The sequence below is a fragment of the Pristiophorus japonicus genome, chromosome 1 (assembly GCF_044704955.1).
Source record: "Pristiophorus japonicus isolate sPriJap1 chromosome 1, sPriJap1.hap1, whole genome shotgun sequence".
NCBI lineage: Eukaryota > Metazoa > Chordata > Chondrichthyes > Pristiophoridae > Pristiophorus > Pristiophorus japonicus.
Genome location: NC_091977.1, coordinates 192,333,171 through 192,353,083, shown reverse-complemented (window position 1 = coordinate 192,353,083; position 19,913 = coordinate 192,333,171). Strand labels below are relative to the sequence as shown.

Here is a 19,913-nt window from a genome sequence, read left to right as displayed (position 1 = left end):
TCTGAATGGTGACAGATTAGGAAAAGGGAAGGTGCAACGAGACCTGGGTGTCATGGTACATCAGTCATTGAAGGTTGGCATGCAGGTACAGCAGGCGGTTAAGAAAGCAAATGGCATGTTGGCCTTCATAGCGAGGGGATTTGAATACAGGGGCAGGGAGGTGTTGCTACAGTTGTACAGGGCCTTGGTGAGGCCACACCTGGAGTATTGTGTACAGTTTTGGTCTCCTAACTTGAGGAAGGACATTCTTGCTATTGAGGGAGTGCAGCGAAGGTTCACCAGACTGATTCCCGGGATGGCGGGACTGACCTATCAAGAAAGATTGGATCAATTGGGCTTGTATTCACTGGAGTTCAGAAGAATGAGAGGGGACCTCATAGAAACGTTTAAAATTCTGACGGGTTTAGACAGGTTAGATGCAGAAAGAATGTTCCCAATGTTGGGGAAGTCCATAACCAGGGGTCACAGTCTGAGGATAAGGGGTAAGCCATTTAGGACCGAGATGAGGAGAAACTTCTTCACCCAGAGAGTGGTGAACCTGTGGAATTCTCTACCACAGAAAGTAGTTGAGGCCAATTCACTAAATATATTCAAAAGGGAGTTAGATGAAGTCCTTACTACTCGGGGGATCAAGGGTTATGGCGAGAAAGCAGGAAGGGGGTACTGAAGTTTCATGTTCAGCCATGAACTCATTGAATGGCGGTGCAGGCTAGAAGGGCTGAATGGCCTGCTCCTGCACCTATTTTCTATGTCTATGTTTACGTGTACCTTTATCTTCTGCAGTAACCTATCGAATGCCTTTTTGAAATCTAAATACACCACACATCCATCGGTACACCTCTATCCACCATGCTCGTTATATCCTCAAAGAATTCCAGTAAATTAGTTAAACATGATTTCCCCTTCATGAATCCATGTTGCGTCTGCTTGATTGCACTATTCCTATCTAGATGTCCCGCCATTTCTTCCTTAATGATAGCTTCAAGCATTTTCCCCACTACAGATGTTAAACTAACCGGCCTATAGTTACCTGCCTTTTGTCTGCCCCCTTTTTTAAACAGAGGCGTTACATTAGCTGCTTTCCAATCTGCTGGTACCTCCCCAGAGTCCAGAGAATTTTGGTAGATTATAACGAATGCATCTGCTATAACTTCCGCCATCTCTTTTAATACCCTGGGATGCATTTCATCAGGACCAGGGGACTTGTCTACCTTGCGTCCCATTAGCCTGTCCAGCACTACCTCCCTAGTGATAGTGATTGTCTCAAGGTCCTCCCTTCCCACATTCCTGTGACCAGCAATTTTTGGCATGGTTTTTGTGTCTTCCACTGTGAAGACTGAAGCAAAATAATTGTTTAAGGTCTCAGCCATTTCCACATTTCCCATTATTAAATCCCCCTTCCCATCTTCTAAGGGACCAACATTTACTTTAGTCACTCTCTTCCGTTTTATATATCGGTAAAAGCTTTTACTATCTGTTTTTATGTTTTGCGCAAGTTTACTTTCGTAATCTATCTTTCCTTTCTTTATTGCTTTCTTAGTCATTCTTTGCTGTCGTTTAAAATTTTCCCAATCTTCTAGTTTCCCACTAACCTTGGCCACCTTATACGCATTGGTTTTTAATTTGATACTCTCCTTTATTTCCTTGGTTATCCACGGCTGGTTATCCCTTCTCTTACCACCCTTCTTTTTCACTGGAATATATTTTTGTTGAGCATTATGAAAGAGCTCCTTAAAAGTCCTCCACTGTTACTCAATTGTGCCACCGTTTAGTCTGTGTTTCCAGTCTACTTTAGCTAACTCTGCCCTCATTCCACTATAGTCCCCTTTGTTTAAGCATAGTACACTCGTTTGGGACACTACTTCCTCACCCTCAATCTGTATTACAAATTCAACCATACTGTGATCACTCATTCCGAGAGGATCTTTTACTCGGAGATCGTTTATTCTTCCTGTCTCATTACACAGAACCAGGTCTAAGATAGCTTGCTCCCTTAGTCGGTTCTGTAACATATTGTTCTAAGAAACAATCCCGTATGCATTCTATGAATTCCTCCTCCAGGCTACCCCGTGCGATTTGATTTGACCAATCGAAAATCCCCCATGATTACTGCCGTTCCTTTTTCACATGCCTCCATTATTCCCTTGATTATTGTCTGCCCCACCGTGAAGTTATTATTTGGGGGCCTATAAACTACACCCACCAGTGACTTTTTCCCCTTACTATCTCTAATCTCCACCCACAATGATTCAACATTTTGTTGATTAAAGCCAATGTCATCTCTCAACTGCCCTGATAGCATCCTTTATTAACAGAGCTACCCCACCTCCTTTCCCTTCTTGTCTATACTTCCGAATTGTCAGATACCCCTGTATGTTTAATTCCTAGTCTTGGCCACCCTGTATGTTTAATTCCTAGTCTTGGCCACCCTGCAACCACGTTTCTGTAATGGCCACCAAATCATACCCATTTGTAATGATTTGTGCCGTCAACTCATTTACTTTATTTCGAATGCTGCGTGCGTTCAGGTAGAGTGTTTTAATACTAGTTTTTAAACCATGATTTTTAGTTTTGACCCCTCCTGCAGCCCCTTTATATTCATACATATTGTCACCTCCTATCACCTTGTGGTTTACACTTACCCCAGTGCTACTCTGCTCTGTTGCCTCCTGCCTTTTGCATTCTTTCTTGGGGTCCTGTTCATCTGCGCTTTCACCTACTCTAACTAACTCAGAGCCCTCTCCTGGGTTCCGAATACTCCTCGCATTGAGGCACCGAGCTTTCAGGCTTGCCTTTTTATTACACTTTGACCCTTTAGAATTTTGCTGTAGTGGCCCTTTTTGTTTTTTGCCTTGGGTTTCTCTGCCCTCCACTTTTACTCATCTCCGTTCTGTCTTTTGCTTCTGTCTCCATTTTGTTTCCCTCTGTCTCTCTGCATTGGTTCCCATCCCCCTGCCATATTAATTTAACTCTTCCCCAACACTCCCCCTTGGACATTGGTTCCGGTCCTGCCCAGGTGCAGACCGTCCGGTTTGTACTGGTCCCACCTCCCCCAGAACCGGTTCCAATGCCCCTGGAACTTGAATCCCTCCCTGCTGCACCACTGCTGAAGCCACGTATTCATCTGCGCTATCTACTCTGACAAGCAGGTGCAGCAAGTGATCAGGAAGGCAAATGGAATGTTGGCCTTTATTGAAAGGAGGATGGAGTATAAAAGCAGAGAAGTCCTGCTACAACTGTACAGGGTAATGGTGAGGCCAGACCTGGAGTTCTGCATATAGTTTTGTTCTCCGTATTTAAGGAAGGATATACTTGCATTGAAGGCTGTTCAGAGACGGTTCACGCGGTTGATTCTAGAGATGAGGGGGTTGACTTATGAAGATAAGTTGAATAGGTTGGGCCTGTACACATTGGAGTTCAGATGAATGAGGGGTGATCTTATCGAAACGTATAAGATAATGAGGGGGCTCGACAAGGTGGATGCAGAGAGGATATTTCCACTCATAGGGGAAACTAAAACTGGAGGACAGTCTTAGAATAAGGGGTCACCCATTTAAAACTGAGATGAGGAGAAATTTCTTCTCAGAGGGTTAGAAATCTATGGAATTCTCTGCCCCAAAGAGCTGTGAAGGCGGGGTCATTGAATATTTTTAAGGTGGAGATAGACAGATTGAGCGATAAGGGAGTAAAGGGTTATGGGGAGCGGGCGGGGAAGTTATTGAATGGCAGAGCAGGCTCGAGGAGCCAAATGGCTGACTCCTGCTCCTATTTCTTATGTTCTTATGAATTCTCCGTCATACCTTGCCTTTTGTTGTGTTGCATCTGTTTCTAAGGCCACATCACATCAGTGGAAATGCTAACAGAACACCCTGAAAATCTGGCAACAATCTGTTGCATGATTTTTTTTCTTTACAATGACAAACGGACGTCCCAAAGCGCTTTAAAGCCAAGGAAGTACTTTTGAAGAGTAGTCATTGTTGTAATGTAGGAAACGTGCCCGCCAATGTGCGCATAAGCAAGCTCCCATAAACAGCAATGTGATAATGACCAGATAATCTGTTTTTTTGTTATGTTGATTGAGGTGTAAATATTGGCCAGCACACGATGGAAAACTCCCCTTGCTCTTCTTCGAAATAGTGCCATGGGATCTTTTAATTCCAGCTGAGGGGGCAGACGGGGCCTCGGTTAAACGTCTCATCCGAAAGACGTAAACTAATTTTATGTATCAATTTTGCCATTGCACAAAGGATTAGCGATATTCTGTTGGTCACATTTTTCTCCCAATTAGAAGTCTTACTTATATAGCACGGCACATCAAATCTGTACATCGCACTCAAAGCATGGCACATAGCAAGTATGTAGCACACAAAATCATCCATCATTCTTTCCTGATTGGCGCAACTATTATTTGTTGAGCTAACTATGCTGATTCGCTAAAAAAAAAAAATGACCCAACAGACTATCGGATAGCTACAGAAATTGACCAGTGAATCATAAATGATGAATTTGAATAAAACAGATTTCAACACTTTTTTTTTACACCTACTAATTTGGAAACAGTAAATAACCCAATGAAACCTCTCAATTTTTTTGGGAGTCATCTCAGTGGCGTTTTGCTTTCTGACCCACCGTACTGGACCCTATTCATTCTATAATATATCAAAATTACATTATTCATAAAAGATATCAATAAATCTACCCATTGTACCGTATAGCTCACTGCACCTATTTCCTCCAGAGCCCTGCGCCTGTCAGGATTCTGGGGTTGAAATTCCTTCTGTTCCTAAAGCCAGCAGCTTTTGTCTCCATTTTCTTTCTCAGCTGTCAAATGATGATTTGAGTGCACAGGCCCCTATGAAGGGCAGGGATAGGGATATATGTGCAGTGGGTCAGAAAGCAGGAAAGGCAAAAGAGAAATAAAGTGACAGCCACCATTACCCTTTAACAAAATCTTAGTGTCCACTTGGACTGACTTCGAAGACTTCCAGAGCTGGACAGTGAGAGCTCACGTTAACATAAATGAAGCTGAAACATTCATTCAGTTCCCACACACTCATGGATTCAGAAACCCCTTCAATTCTCTCATCTTACATCAATGCTGAGGCTCCAGGTGGGCAGTGCACAAGGCAAGATTCCAAGCACCACTCTTAATTTTCACTGCAACAATGTACTAGTGTCTGTACAAGAACATAGACATTTACAGCACAGGATGTCATTTGACCCATCGTTTCTATGCCAGCCTAATCCCACTTTGTAGCTCTTAGTCCGTCGCCTTGTAGGTTAAGGCACTTCAAGTGCATATCCAAGTAATGTACTTTTTAAATGCAATAAGGGCTTTTCCATCCATCATCCTTTCATGCAGTGAGTTCCATACCCACACCACCCTCTGGGTGAAAAATGTTCTCCTCAGCTCCCCTCTAATCCTTCTACAAATTACTTGAAATCTATGGCCCCTGGTTATTGACCTCTCTGCTAAGGGAAACAAGTTCTTACTATCCACTCTATCTAGGCCCCTCAATATTATACACATAGTTAAGATAGCTAAAGCACATGCCCAATAACAATGTTATTGCTTATTTTTAATATAGAGAGGGAGGGGAATGGGTACATTCTGCTCAAAAAAGCTTCAACTTAAATAAAAGTTTATTACCTCATGTTCTGCATAGTCTTGTAGTCTCCTCGTTGCCTCATGCCTCCACAGCTTTAGGCACACAATGGAACTAATGAGATAAAGGAACATGGTGGCAAATAGGAAGATGACTGCAGCGATTTGTCCCCCTTCTACACGGCAAAATGTAGCATTCAACGGAGTATTGAAGAGAGGATAATAGCAAAGGCCACCACGGTTCATATCATTTAAATACACTATAGCAGCAGCCAGGAAAAGAATAAACAGGACAATGTTTATGGCAAACTCAGTCAATGGCCACCAGTTGGAATCGAGCAAGATAGTGCGATAGTACATGGACATGCCCAGAACAAGTAACCCAATGGTGACTACCCATGCCAAGCCTGCAACAACAATAACAAAAGGAGTCTTTGGGCCATCATAATAGTATCCTCCTTGCAAACTGCTGGCAGCATAACTATATGGACGCGAGTAACCAAACATATTGTACCATTCATTGTCCTTGTGTATGTAAGCACAGACACAGGCAAATACAGCTGCTCCAGACAGTAACTGAATTACACCCAAGATTCTCAATAAACCAGCCCATGACTTCATGTAGGAGTACTTCATGTGGTACACCTGCACCTTCTCATTGTAGCTCTGCACTATGCGGGTATGACGATCTAATGAATCATAGGGATCTCGAGGAAGCATGGCGTCACCTTCTTTCCGTGAGTTGTAGCTCCCTCCGGAGCCTCCATACGGATCCCTGTAAGAACTAGCATCTGATTTCTGTCCATCTACTCTGACTTGCTCTTTAGCAGAAGGAGTAGGGGAGGCAGGTGGCGAACATTCCACTCCGTCGCTGATGTAATTGATGGAAGTCGACATATTCCAATGTTGATCCTCGTTTTTACCTTTGAACAAATTTTTCACAGAATCAGGGATAAAGCGTCTTACTGGTTTTAACTCTAGAGCAGTCACAGGTTCATCACCTTCAGCCAAATAAAATTCAGGGCCAATGGGTGGCTGTAGAGGCAGAGGAGGTGGCGGCAGTGGGTCTGCACTGATTGCTAAATCACAGTCTTTGAGAGATTTGGAACTTGAAGAAGGGAGAAAGTTCTCCTGAAGAGATGGATGCAAATGTTGGACTTCTCGAGGGACCTCATCATATTGGAACACTCTTTCTTGGTTCCTACGAGTCTCATGAGATCCTTTTGATCTCTGACCTGAAGATGCTCCCGAGGACATTGGTACGTTTTCCCCTGCAAATTAAAAATACCAAATTGATTAGAATTGGTGTGCCCATAATAAATATTGGCGCTAATAAAGCCTAGTAGTCATTTAAATTAGAAAAGCAAAAAAAATGAAAGTCACAAAATACAAATGCATTTAAGTCTATAATACATTTTGATAACCCACTGACGGTCAGCTCGAATGATACACAAGTTTTGAAGCTTCTTCCTGTCCATTGTCTAAAATCAAACCTTGTGATGCTCTAACATACCACAAATTTGCACCTGTAACTCCCAACGTAGCAAATTTTTGATACACTATTGTTAGGGAGAGGGGCAAATGTGCTGAGAGGAAGCTGAGTTTGCACACAGGAGGGCGAGATACAGCTGAAGTAAATGGTTTCCCCTCTTCGGGGACTATTCCCTCCATTTCAAAACCACCATCATATCCCTCCTCAAAAATCTCATGCTCAACCCTTCTGTCCTTGAAAACGACAACCCCATCTCCAACCTCCCCTTCCTCTCCAAAGTCCGCAAGAGCATTGTTGCATCCAACGGTTGGGTCCTTTTTTCCCCACAAGTCTATATTTGAATATCTCCAATCATTTTTCTGTCCCTGACATGCCCCAAATCAAAGTCACAAATAACATCCTCTACGGCTGTGACCATAGTGTATTTTTCATCTTACAAAGTATTTACAGCACAGAAACAGGACATTTGGCCCAACAGGTCATTACTGGTGTTTACGCTGCACATGAGCTTCCTCCCACCCCTCTTCATCTAACACCAGCAACTTATCCTTCTATTTCTTTATCCCTCATGTGCTTAGCTAGTTTCATCTTGAATGCATCTATACCATTCCCCTCAACTACTCCGTGGTAGCGAGTTCCACATTCTAACCACTCTCTGGGTAAAGAAGTTTTTCCTCAATTTCGTATTGGATTTATTAGCGACTATCTTATATTTATGGCCCCTAGTTCTGGTCTTGCCCACAAGTGGAAACATCTTCGCTACATCGATCCTATCTTGATCACACTTGATCAGCTCCGCTGGGCAGGCCACATTGTTCGCATGCCGGACACGAGACTCCCAAAGCAAGCTCTACTCGGAACTCCTTCACGGCAAACGAGCCAAAGGTGGGCAGAGGAAACGTTACAAGGACACCCTCAAAGCCTCCCTAATAAAGTGCATCATCACCACTGACACCTGGGAGTCCCTGACCAAAGACCATCCTAAGTGGAGAGTGCACATCCGGGAGGGTGCTGAGCTCAAGTCTCATCGCCGAGAGTATGCAGAAATCAAGCGCAGGCAGCGGAAAGAGCATGCGGCAAACCTGTCCCACCCACTCTTTCCCTCAACGACCATCTGCCCCACCTGTGACAGAGGCTGTAGTTCTCATATTGGACTGTACAGCCACCTAAGAACTCATGTTAAAAGTGGAAGCAAGTCTTCCTCAATTCCGAGACTGCCTACGACAATGTCTATCCTATCAAACCCTTTCATAATCTTGAAGACCTCTTGGGTTTGCTCTTTTCTAGAGAAAAGAGCCCCAGCCTGTTCAATCTTTCCTGATGGGTAGAACCTCAGTGCTCTTGTATCATTCCACTAATCTTTTTGCACCTTCTCCAACACCTCTATATCATTTTTATAATACGGAGACCAGAACTGTTCACAGTATTCCAAATGTGGTCCAACCAAGGTTCGATACAAGTTTAACATATCTTCCGTTTTTCAATGCTAGCCCGATAGAAATGAATCCCAGTGCTTTGTTTGCTTTTGTTTTTATAAATGCCCTTAACCTGCAATTTTGTGATCTGTGTAACTGTACCCCTACCCCATATAGACACTTATTTTCCAAGAAGTATGTAACCTACTTATTTTTTTTTTACAAACAAAATGTATGACCTCACATTTATCTCTATTGAAGCTAATTTGCCAATTACACACCCATTCTGCAAGTTGATTAATGTCTTCCTGTATTTTTTCCACAGTCCTCCTCTATTAACTACACCCCACAATTTGGTGTCATCTATAAATTTTGAAAGTATGTTTCTGGTTCACAAGCACAAATTGTTTATATAAATTGTGAACTGTGGTTCCAGCACCAATTTCTGTGGAACACCACTTCCCACCTTTTGCCAGTCTGAGTAATTTACTTTTAAACCCCTCTTTTCTGTTTGGCCAGCTTGCTATCATTCTGCTACTTGTCCCCTGACTCCACATGCTCTGACTGTAGGCTTTTTGAAAATCCAATTACACCTACTGTATTACCCTTGTTACCCTTTGTTACTTCTTCAAAAGAATTCAATGTTGGTCAAGCCCATTTTCCACCTTTGCCCGCCTCGTCTCTCAGCAATGTCTGACATGGTCAACCACACGGTCCTCCTCTAACACAACTCCTCCGTTATTCAGCTCAGTGGGAGTGATCTCCTTAGATTCACTCTTGCCTAACGAATTGTAGCCAGAGCATATCCAGTAATGGCTTCCCTTCCTGCTCAAGCATCACTACTTCACGAGTCCTCCAAAGATCTATTGTTGACTGCCTCCTCCTCATCATCTACATGTTGCCTTTGGAAACTATCATCCAAAGATATGGAATTAGCTTCCAATTCAACATAGAATCTTTGGAACAATATAGAACACTGATGACCCCCAAGCTCTACCCTCCACAGCCTCTGTACTGTCTGGCATCCAGTCGATGAGCCACAATTTCTTCCAATTAAACATTGATAAGCCCCTCCCTTTGGCCCCTGCCACCGATCCAGTCCCCTCCCCAATCACCATCTCAGGCTGAACTAGACTGTTACGCAACATTGCCATCCGATTCAACCCCAAGGTGAGCTTCTCACCCCATTTCCTCTCCATGACACAGACCATTTACTGCCACATCAAGCCATCTACTGCTGAAATACTCACCTATGCCATTGTAATATCCAGACTTAACTATTCCAATGCTCTCCTGGCTGGCCTCCCATTCTCCACTCAAAAGTGCAACACATCAAAAACTCCACTGCTCATATCTTATGCATCAAGTTCTGCTCACCCATCACTCTGGTCTTTGCTGACTTGCATTGACTCCTGGCCCCCCAGCTGAATTTAAAATTCTCATCCTCATGTCCCTTGCCGCTCCCTATCCCTGTAACTTCCTCTAGCCCTACAGCCTCACTCCCACCATTCACAGAAATATTTTTCCAACTCTGGTCTTGTGAATCTCCCTCCTTCACCTCACCCATTTGTGGCCGCACCTTTAAGCATCTAGGTCCCAAGCTTTGAAATTCTCTCTCTCTCCCCCTATTAGGTCTTCCTTTTAATCTATCACCCCTCAATTTCTCATTCTTTAGCTCATCCCTTTTTGTCTGATTAAGCCTCTGAAGCACCTTGGGACTTTAAGTTAAAGGTGCTACATAAAGTCCCCAAAAGTCCAGAACGATCACCTGCTTCTAAAGCTCTACCAATACAACCAGCAACAAAGAACACAAAAGTATTAGCCTAGTATCCCATTCCCACTCTGATCCGATGAAGCTCAAGGAACACTTAATCTTTCGATTATGACCTTTACAATCTTCCAGACTCAACACTGAATTCAATAATTTCAGATTATAATCACTACTCCCATTTTTTTTCCTAGGCAGCAGGTGCTGGTAATGGTTCTGCTGTTGCCATTTACAGTTCCTCTGGACCCATCTTTTGTCTCTTTACTTGTCCCGTAACTACTCTGTTTCACCATCATCCCTTTTGTCATTTAATTATTCCTGCCTTCCATAGTTCTTTTGTTTCCTCCCCGTCTTCCATTCCCTGCTCTGTGCTTGCTTAAAAACTGTTACATTTCTAACCTTTTCAACTTCTGACAAAAGGTCAACCTGAAACGTTAACTCTGTTTCTCTCTCCACAGATGACTCCTGACCTGCAGAGTATTTTCAACATTTTGTTTTTATTTCAGATTTCAGCATCCACAGTATTTTTCTGTTATCTTAACCTTTGTCAGCATAATTTGTCCTTTCTGGTGGAGTTTCTTCCAGCTACCCTGTGCCCCACCACTACTCCAGAAAAAGAGAACCAAATCAACAAGGGGAACTTCGTGTGTGTGGAAACCACGGTCACAAAACTGTCCAACTGTCCCTGTGGCAAATGTGATGTAAAAAAAAGTTTACTAGACTTCAGTTCGTACCAAACTTTATTTTGCGGTGTTTGTTAATTGCATTTTCTCACCAAGCCAATAAAATAGTACAAACAAAGATTTCAGTAAAATGAGTTATAACAATTTAAAAATCAAAGAACGCAAAAAGAGAAGGCAAGTAATGTTTAAATAAAATATTTCTGCAGCACGGACCGCAGAATCAGGTAAAACCCACCGAGTCTACAGAAGTTTTCGTGCCGTTATATGACTTTAAAAAAACACAAAGTAGGTTATAAAATAAATAAAACCAAACCAAAAACCTATTTCAAAGCAATGCCTCCCGCGTAAACCAAGCTCCACTGGAGGTGCGGCTCAGTCCTCGGGAGAAGCGCCAACACTGCCCGGCCCGGCATGGACACGGACAGTCCCTCTCTCCCCCCCAGGCTGGGCCCGGAGCCTCCAGTCACCACACACCTCAACTCACCTTCACAGGTTGACCAACAACACCCCGGCCACTGCCGCCCCGATTTTCACCTGTCCCACCCACAGACCCCTTCCGTCTCCCGCCCCCACAGCAATGGCGGAGAGCCCAGACACCTGGTCACCTGACCCGCCACTGACGTCACACCGAAACCATTCCAGGTACTCGCAGCACCTCCACCTGTGAGCACACCCCCTGTTCCTCATACACTCCCTGTTCCTCATACACCACCTGTAAGCACACTCCCTGTTCCTCATACACTCCCTGTCCCTCATACACCACCTGTGAGCACACTCCCTGTCCCTCATACACCACCTGTGAGCACACTCCCTGTTCCTCATACACTCCCTGTCCCTCATACACCACCTGTGAGCACACCCCCTGTTCCTCATACACCCCCTGTGAGCACACTCCCTGTTCCTCATACACTCCCTGTCCCTCATACACCACCTGTGAGCACACTCCCTGTCCCTCATACACCACCTGTGAGCACACTCCCTGTTCCTCATACACTCCCTGTCCCTCATACACCACCTGTGAGCACACTCCCTGTCCCTCATACACTCCCTGTTCCTCATACACCACCTGTGAGCACACTCCCTGTTCCTCATACACTCCCTGTCCCTCATACACCACCTGTGAGCACACCCCCTGTTCCTCATACACCCCCTGTGAGCACACTCCCTAACCCTCATACATCCCCTGTCGCTTATACACCATCTGTGAGCACACCCCTTGTTCCTCATACACCACCCATCCTTCAGACACCCCCCTGTCCTCATACACCCGCTGTGAGCACACCCCCCGTCCCTCATACACCCCCCTGTCCCTCATACACCCACTGTGAGCACACCCCCGTCCCTCATATGCTCCCTGTCCCTCATACACCCACTGTGAGCACACCCCTGTCCCTCATATGCTCCCTGTCCCTCATACACCCACTGTGAGCACACCCCCGTCCCTCATACACTCCCTGTCAGCACAACCCCCGTCCCTCATACACTCCCTGTCCCTCATACACCACCTGTGAGCACACTCCCTAACCCTCATACATCCCTTGTCGCTCATACACCCACTGTGAGCACACCCCCTGTTCCTCATACACCACCCGTCCCTCATACACCACCTGTAAGCACATACCCCTGTTCCTCATACACCACACGTCCCTCATACATCCCCTGTGAGCACACTCCCTGACCCTCATACATCCCCTGTCCCTCATACACCCCCTGTGAGCACACTCCCCGTCCCTCATACACCCCCTGTGAGCACACCCCCTGTCCCTCATACATCCGCTGTGAGCACACCCCCTGTCCCCTATACCTGTCATGTATTCAACCAGCATTGCAACCTATGTATAAACTGACAAGTTGTACACTGTGAGAACAATGACCACTAGGTGGTGAACTTGTGGGAGACGCTCCTAACCTGGACCTTCAGGTTTAAAAGGGGAAGCTCCACCCACCTTCATCACTTGAGTGCTAAGGAATAAAGGACAGGTCACAGATTGACTCCTCTCAAGCATGAGCCTCGTGTGCATTTATACTGTATAGTAAGGACGTATCAATGGCGACGAGCAACTGGGATTTAAACCACGCGAGCATGGCCACTAGGCCACTAGCAGAACAGACGAGAGGTACTGTGTTAAGGAATGGTTGGGACAGAGATTCAATATTGTTAAAGCAGCACACAGTTCTCCAGGTAGACAAGGGCAATTGGGCATGCCCCAACATGTAGTCGAACTCAGAGGGGGATTTCGACAGAGACAATAACCAGCTGAACGGCGATTCACGCCATTGCAAGGGACAATGCGGCCAGTAATGGGGCCATCAACACCTGTTAATGGCGCACTCAAGTTCAGTCAGGGACGATAGACTGGCAAGGGACCTTTTGTTTCCAACAACAGCTCATGTTGGAGGCGTGGAGGCACACACTCAGCCGGAGTTTGCAGAGATGAGCAAAATACTTGCAGAAATTGCAGAAATGAACGCTGGGGGAAATTGCTGTAAGCTGAAGTTCAGCGAGTTCATGTGGAGCACGTATACAGTTCATGCACCAGGACGCCACCGATAATGATGAAAGTGCTCCTCAATGGCATCCCAGTATCAATGGAGCTAGACACTGGGGCCAGCCAGTCCCTGATGGGTATCAAACAGTTCAAAAAGTTGTGGGCGTCCAAGGCCAGGAGGCCAAAATTATCGCCGATTGACGCACAGGTACGGACATACAAAAAGGAGATCATTCCGGTGCTAGGCAGCGCCACGGTAGTTGTGACCCACAAAGATTCGGAGAACAGGTTGCCACTCTGAGTTGTCCCGGGGACGGTCCCGCACTACTGGGGAGGAGTTGGCTTGCTGTCATGAACTGGAAATGGGGCGATGTCAATGCAATTTCCTCTGTGGAGCGAGTATCATGCTCACAGATCCTGGACAAATTTGACTCATTATTTCAACCCGGCATTGACACTTTCATGGGGGCCAAGATAGTGATTCACATAAGCCAGGCCAGTACACCACAAGGCCAGAGCGGTGCCGTACGTGATGCGGGAAAAGATAGAAGGCGAATTGGACCACCTGCTGAGGGAAGGCATCATCTCGCCAGTCGAATTCAGTGACGGTGTTCAAAGCGAATGGGTCGGTCAGGATATGTGGTGACTACAAGGCCACCATCATCGGGTGTCACTCCAAGACCAGTACCCGCTATCGAGAGCGAAGGACCTCTTTGCGACGCTATCCGGTGGCAAACTTTTTCCAAAATTGGACCTGACCTCAGCTTACATGACCCAGGAGCTGGTGAGTGAGTCGAAGAAGCTGACCACCATCACGACACACAAGGGGTTGTTTGAGTACAACAGATGTCCGTTCGGGATTCGCTCGGCCGCCGCGATCTTCCAACAAAATATGGAAAGCCTCCTCAAGTCGATTCCAGGGATGGTGGTTTTTGAGGACGACATCATCATTACGGGTTACGATACTGAAGAACACCTCCACAACGTGGAGGAGGTGCTGCGCAGACTGGACCGGGTAGGGCTGCGACTAAAAAAGGCGAAGTGTGTCTTCCTAGCTCCAAAGGTAGAGTTCCTGGGGATGAGGGTAGCAGCAGACGGGATCAGCCCTACTACGTCCAAGACGGAAGCGATTCAGAGAGCACCCAGACCCCGTAACACGACGGAACTGTGTTCGTTCCTGGGGCTCCTGAACTATTTTGGTAACTTTCTTTCCAAATTAAGCACGCTGCTAGAGCCGCTATACGTGCTCCTACACAAATGTCGCGAATGGGTCTGGGGGGACAGCCAGGAAAGGGCTTTTAATAGAGCACGCAATTTGTTATGTTCCAACACTCTGTTAACGCTATATGACCCATGTAAGAAACTTGTGTTAACGTGCGATGCATCGTCCTATGGTGTCGGGTGTGTGTTGCAGCATGTCAATGCCAAGGGTCAGTTACAGCCGGTAGCTTATGCATCCAGAAGTCTGTCCCAGGCAGAAAGGGGCTACGGGATGGTAGAAAAGGAGGCTCTCGCATGTGTATATGCGGTAAAGAAAATGCACCAGTACCTGTTTGGCAGGAAATTTGAGCTGGAGATAGATCACAAACCCCTAACGTCCCTTTTGGCTGACAACAAGGCCATAAATGCAAATGCATCGGCCCACATACAGAGGTGGGCACTCACGTTAGCCGCCTATGATGATACAATTCGGCACAGACCGGGCACCGAAAACTGTGCCAATGCACTCAGCAGGCTCCCACTAGCCACCACTGAGAGGGCTACCGAGCATGCGACTGAGATGGTCATGGTTATTGAAGCTTTCGGAAGTGAAGGCTCACCCGTGACAGCCCGTCAGATTAAAGTCTGGACAAATAGAGACCCGCTATTGTCTCTAGTCAAGAAATGTGTCCTGAATGGGGACTGGGCAGCCACGAACATGGCATGCCCTGAGGAATTTAAACCATTTCGCAGGCGCAGGGATGAACTCTCAATTCAGGCCAATGGCCTACTGTGGGGAAACCGCGTAGTCATGCCCCAGATGCGCAGAGAGGTGTTCATTAGAGAACTCCACAATGAGCATTGTCATGATGAAGGCAATTGCCAGGTCACACATTTGGTGGCCAGGGATAGACGCAGATCTGGAACTTTGTGTTCGCAGGTGCAACACGTGTGCCCAGCTGGGCAATGTGCCCAGCGAAGCCCCCCTTAGCCCCTGGCCATGGCCCGCCAAGCCTTGGTCACGCATCCATGTGGACTACGCAGGTCCTTTCATGGGAAAAATGTTTTTGGTTGTAGTAGACGCCTACTCCAAATGGATCAAGTGTGACATTTTAAATTCAGGCACATCCTCTGCCATGGTAGAAAGTCTACGGGCAATGTTCGCCGCCCACGGTTTACTGGACATATTGGTCAGTGACAATGGCCCGTACTTTACAAGCACTGATTTCCAGGACTTCATGGCAGGCAATGGAATTAACCATGTTAGAACGGCACCGTTCAAGCCGGCCTCAAACGGCCAGGCAGAACGAGCAGTGCAGATAATGAAACAGGGGATGCTCAGAATCCAAGGGGGTTCCCTACAAAGCCGCTTATCACTCTTCCTGTTGGCCTACAGATCCCGACCACACTCACTCACAGGGGTTCCACCCGCAGAGCTACTAATGAAAAAGACGCTCAAAACCCGGTTATCCCTTATACACCCCACCATGAAAGAAATTGTCGAGAGCAGGCGCCAGTCACAATATGACGACCATGACAGGAATGCGAGGGCGCGATGTATTGATGTAAATGATCCTGTTTTTGTCCTCAACTATGCTGCAGGGCCCAAATGGCTCGCAGGCACTGTCGTTGCCAAAGAGGGAAATAGGATTCTGGTAGTTAAACTTACCAATGGACAAATCTGCCGCAAACACGTGGATCAAACAAAAAGGAGGTTCAGCAACCCCATAGAAGAAGCAGAGGAAGAACACAATATAGAGTTCACTCCGCCACAGGTGACCGAACACCTGAACCAAAAGGAGGAGAGCCCAGTCACTGTGGGCAGTCCGGACAGGCCTGAGGTACCGCAAACAGCAGACACTCAGGCCAGCGCCCAACAACCGGAGCCCCAACTCAGGCGCTCTACAAGAGAGCGTAAACCACCAGAGAGACTCAACCTGTGATCCCAATAAGACTTTGGGGCGGGGGGAGGTGATGTCATGTATTCAACCAGCATGTAACCCATGTATAAACTGACAAGTTGTACACTGTGAGAACAATGACCACTAGGTGGTGAACTTGTGGGAGACACTCCTAAACTGGACCTTCAGGTATAAAAGGGGAAGCTCCACCCACTTTCATCACTTGAGTGCTAAGGAATAAAGGACAGGTCACAGACTGACCTTCTCTCAAGCATGGGCCTCGTGTGCATTTATACTGTATAGTAAGGACGTATCAATACCCACCCTGTGAGCACACCCCCTGTCCCTCATACACCCCTTGTCCCCTATACCCACCCTGTGAGCACACCCCCCCGTCCCCTATACCCACCTTGTGAGCACACCCCCCACCCCTCATACTCCCCCTGTCCTCTATACCCACCCTGTCCCCTATACCCACTCTGACCCCAATAGACACCCTGTCCCCTCTAATCCCCCTTTCCCCTATACTCATCCTGTCCCCTATACCCAACCCCCCCCATCCCCTATACTCCCCCGTCCTCTATACTTGCCCTGTCCCACATTCTCCCCCTGCCCACTATCCTCCCCCTGACCTCTATACTCCCCCTGTCCCATATACTCCCCCTGTCCCATATACTCCCCCTGTCCCATATACTCCCCCTGTCCCCTATTCTCCCCCTGTCCCCTATACACACCCTATCCTCTATACCCAACCTGTCCCCTATACTCCCCCTGTTCTCTATACCCACCCTGTCCCTTATATGCACCCTGTCCCCTATACACCCCATGTCCCCTATACACCCCATGTCCCCTATACCCACCCTGTCCCCTATCCCCACACTGTCCCACATACTCCCCCTGTCCCACATACGCATGCAGGAAGTGTATCCGCCTCCACCTTCTGACGGACCGCATTGCGGAACTGGAGCTGCGGGTGGATTCACTCTGGAGCATGCACGATGCTGAGAATGACGTCAATAGCATGTTTTGTGAGTTGGTCTCACCGCAAGTAAAGGGTCCACAGCCAGATAAGGAATGGAAGACCAACAGGAAGAGCAGTGCAAGGAAGGTAGTGCAGGGGTCCCCTGCGGTCATCCCCCTGCACAACAGATACACCGCTTTGAGTACTGTTGAGGGGGATGACTCATCAGGGGAGGGGAGCAGCAGCCAAGTTCATGGCACCATGAGGGCAGGAAAAAGAGTGGGAGAGCGATAGTGATAGGGGACTCAATTATAAGGGGAATAGATAGGTGTTTCTGCGGCTGCAACCGAGACTCCAGGATGGTCTGTTGCCTCCCTGGTGCAAGGGTCAAGGATGTCTCGGAGCGGGTGCAGGACATTCTGAAAGGGGAGGGTGAACAGCCAGTTGTCATGGTACATATAGGTACCAACGATATCGGTAAAAACGGGATGGGGTCCTACGAGATAAATTTAAGGAGCTAGGAGTTAAATTAAAAAGTAGGACCTCAAAGGTAGTAATCTCAGGATTGCTACCAGTGCCACGTGCTACTCAGAGTAGGAATCGCAGGATAGCTCAGATGAATATGTGGCTTGAGCAGTGGTGCAGAAGGGAGGGATTCAAATTCCTTGGACATTGGAAGCGGTTCTGGGGGAGGTGGAACCAGTACAAACCGGATGGTCTGCACCTGGGCAGGACTGGAATCAATTTCGAAGGGGGAGTGTTTGCTAGTGCTGTTGGGGAGGAGTTAAACTAATATGGCAGGGGGATGGGAACCTATGCAGGGAGACAGAGGGAAATAAAATGCAGTCAGAAGCAAAAGATAGAAAGGAGAATAGTAAAAGTGGAGGGCAGAGAAACCCAAGGCAAAAAACAAAAAGGGCCACATTACAGCAAAATTCTAAAGTGTGTTAGAAAGACAAGCCTGAAGGCTCTGTGCCTCAATGCGAAAAAAGGTGGCCGAATTAACTGCGCAGATAGCAGTTAACGGGTATGATGTCATTGGCATCAGGGAGACATGGCTCCAGGGTGACCAAGGCTGGGAACTCAACATCCAGAAAGGAAAAGGAGGCGGGGTGGCATTGCTGGTTAAAGAGGAAATTAATGCAATAGTAAGGAGGGACATTAGCCTGGATGATGTCGAATTGGTATGGATGGAGCTGCGGAATTCCAAAAAGCAGAAAGCGCTAGTGGGAGTTGTGTACAGACTACCAAACAGTAGTAGTGAGGCTGGGGACAGCATCAAACAAGAAATTAGGGATGTGTGCAATAAAGGTACAGCAGTAATCATGGCAATGTTAATCTACATATTGATTGGGCGAACCAAACTGGTAGCAATGCGGTGGAGGAGGATTTCCTGGAGTGTATTAGGGATGGTTTTCTAGACCAATATGTCGAGAAACCAACTAGAGAGCTGGCCATCCTAGACTGGGTGTTGTGTAATGAGAAGGGACTAATTAGCAGTCTTGTTGTGCAAGGCCCCTTGGGGAAGAGCGACCATAATATGATAGAATTCTTTATTAAGATGGAGAGTGACACAGTTAATTCAGAAACTAGGGTCCTGAACTTAAGGAAAGGTAACTTCGACGGTATGAGGCGTGAATTGGCTAGAATAGACTGGCAAATAATACTTAAAGGGTTGACGGTGGATAAGCAATGGCAAACATTTAAAGATCACATGGATGAACTTCAGCAATTGTACATCCCTGTCTGGAGTAAAAATAAAACGGGGAAGGTGGCTCAACCGTGGCTAACAAGGGAAATTAAGGATAGTGTTAAAGCCAAGGAAGAGGCATATAATTTGGCTAGAAAAAGCAACAAACCCAAGGACTGGGAGAAATTTAGAATTCAACAGAGGAAGACTAAGGGTTTAATTACGAGGGGGAAAATAGAGTACGAGAGGAAGCTTGCAGGGAACATAAAAACTGACTGCAAAAGCTTCTATAAATATGTGAAGAGAAAAAGATTAGTGAAGACAAACGTAGGTCCCTTGCAGTCGGATTCAGGTGAATTTATAATGGGGAATAAAGAAATGGCAGACTAATTGAACAAATACTTTGGTTCTGTCTTCACAAAGGAAGACACAAATAACCTTCTGATTATACTAGGGGACAGTAGGTCGAGTGAGAAGGAGGTACTTAAAGATATCCTTATTAGGCGGGAAATTGTGTTTGGGAAATTGATGGGATTGAAGGCCGATAAATCCCCGGGGCCTGATAGTCTGCATCCCAGAGTACTTAGGGAAGTAGCCCTAGAAATAGTGGATGCATTGGTGATCATTTTCCAACAGTCTATTGACTCCGGATCAGTTCCTATGGACTGGAGGGTAGCTAATGTAACACCACTTTTTAAAAAAGGAGGGA

The 19,913-nt window shown here is 46.5% G+C and overlaps 1 protein-coding gene across 1 annotated transcript in view; it reads right to left on the bottom strand.

Moving 5' to 3' along the window:
• The window catches only part of marveld2b (MARVEL domain containing 2b), a 29,978-nt gene extending 18,476 nt beyond the window's left edge, over nt 1-11,502 (bottom strand). Inside the window, exons 1-2 of the mRNA XM_070875605.1 lie at nt 11,448-11,502; nt 5,651-6,876 (exon numbers count right to left, since the gene is read on the bottom strand). Of these exons, the coding sequence (XP_070731706.1) occupies nt 5,651-6,862 (1,212 nt within the window). The 5' untranslated portion in view covers nt 6,863-6,876; nt 11,448-11,502. The remainder of the gene's footprint in view (nt 1-5,650; nt 6,877-11,447) is intronic.
• Nucleotides 11,503-19,913: the final 8,411 nt, after the last annotated feature.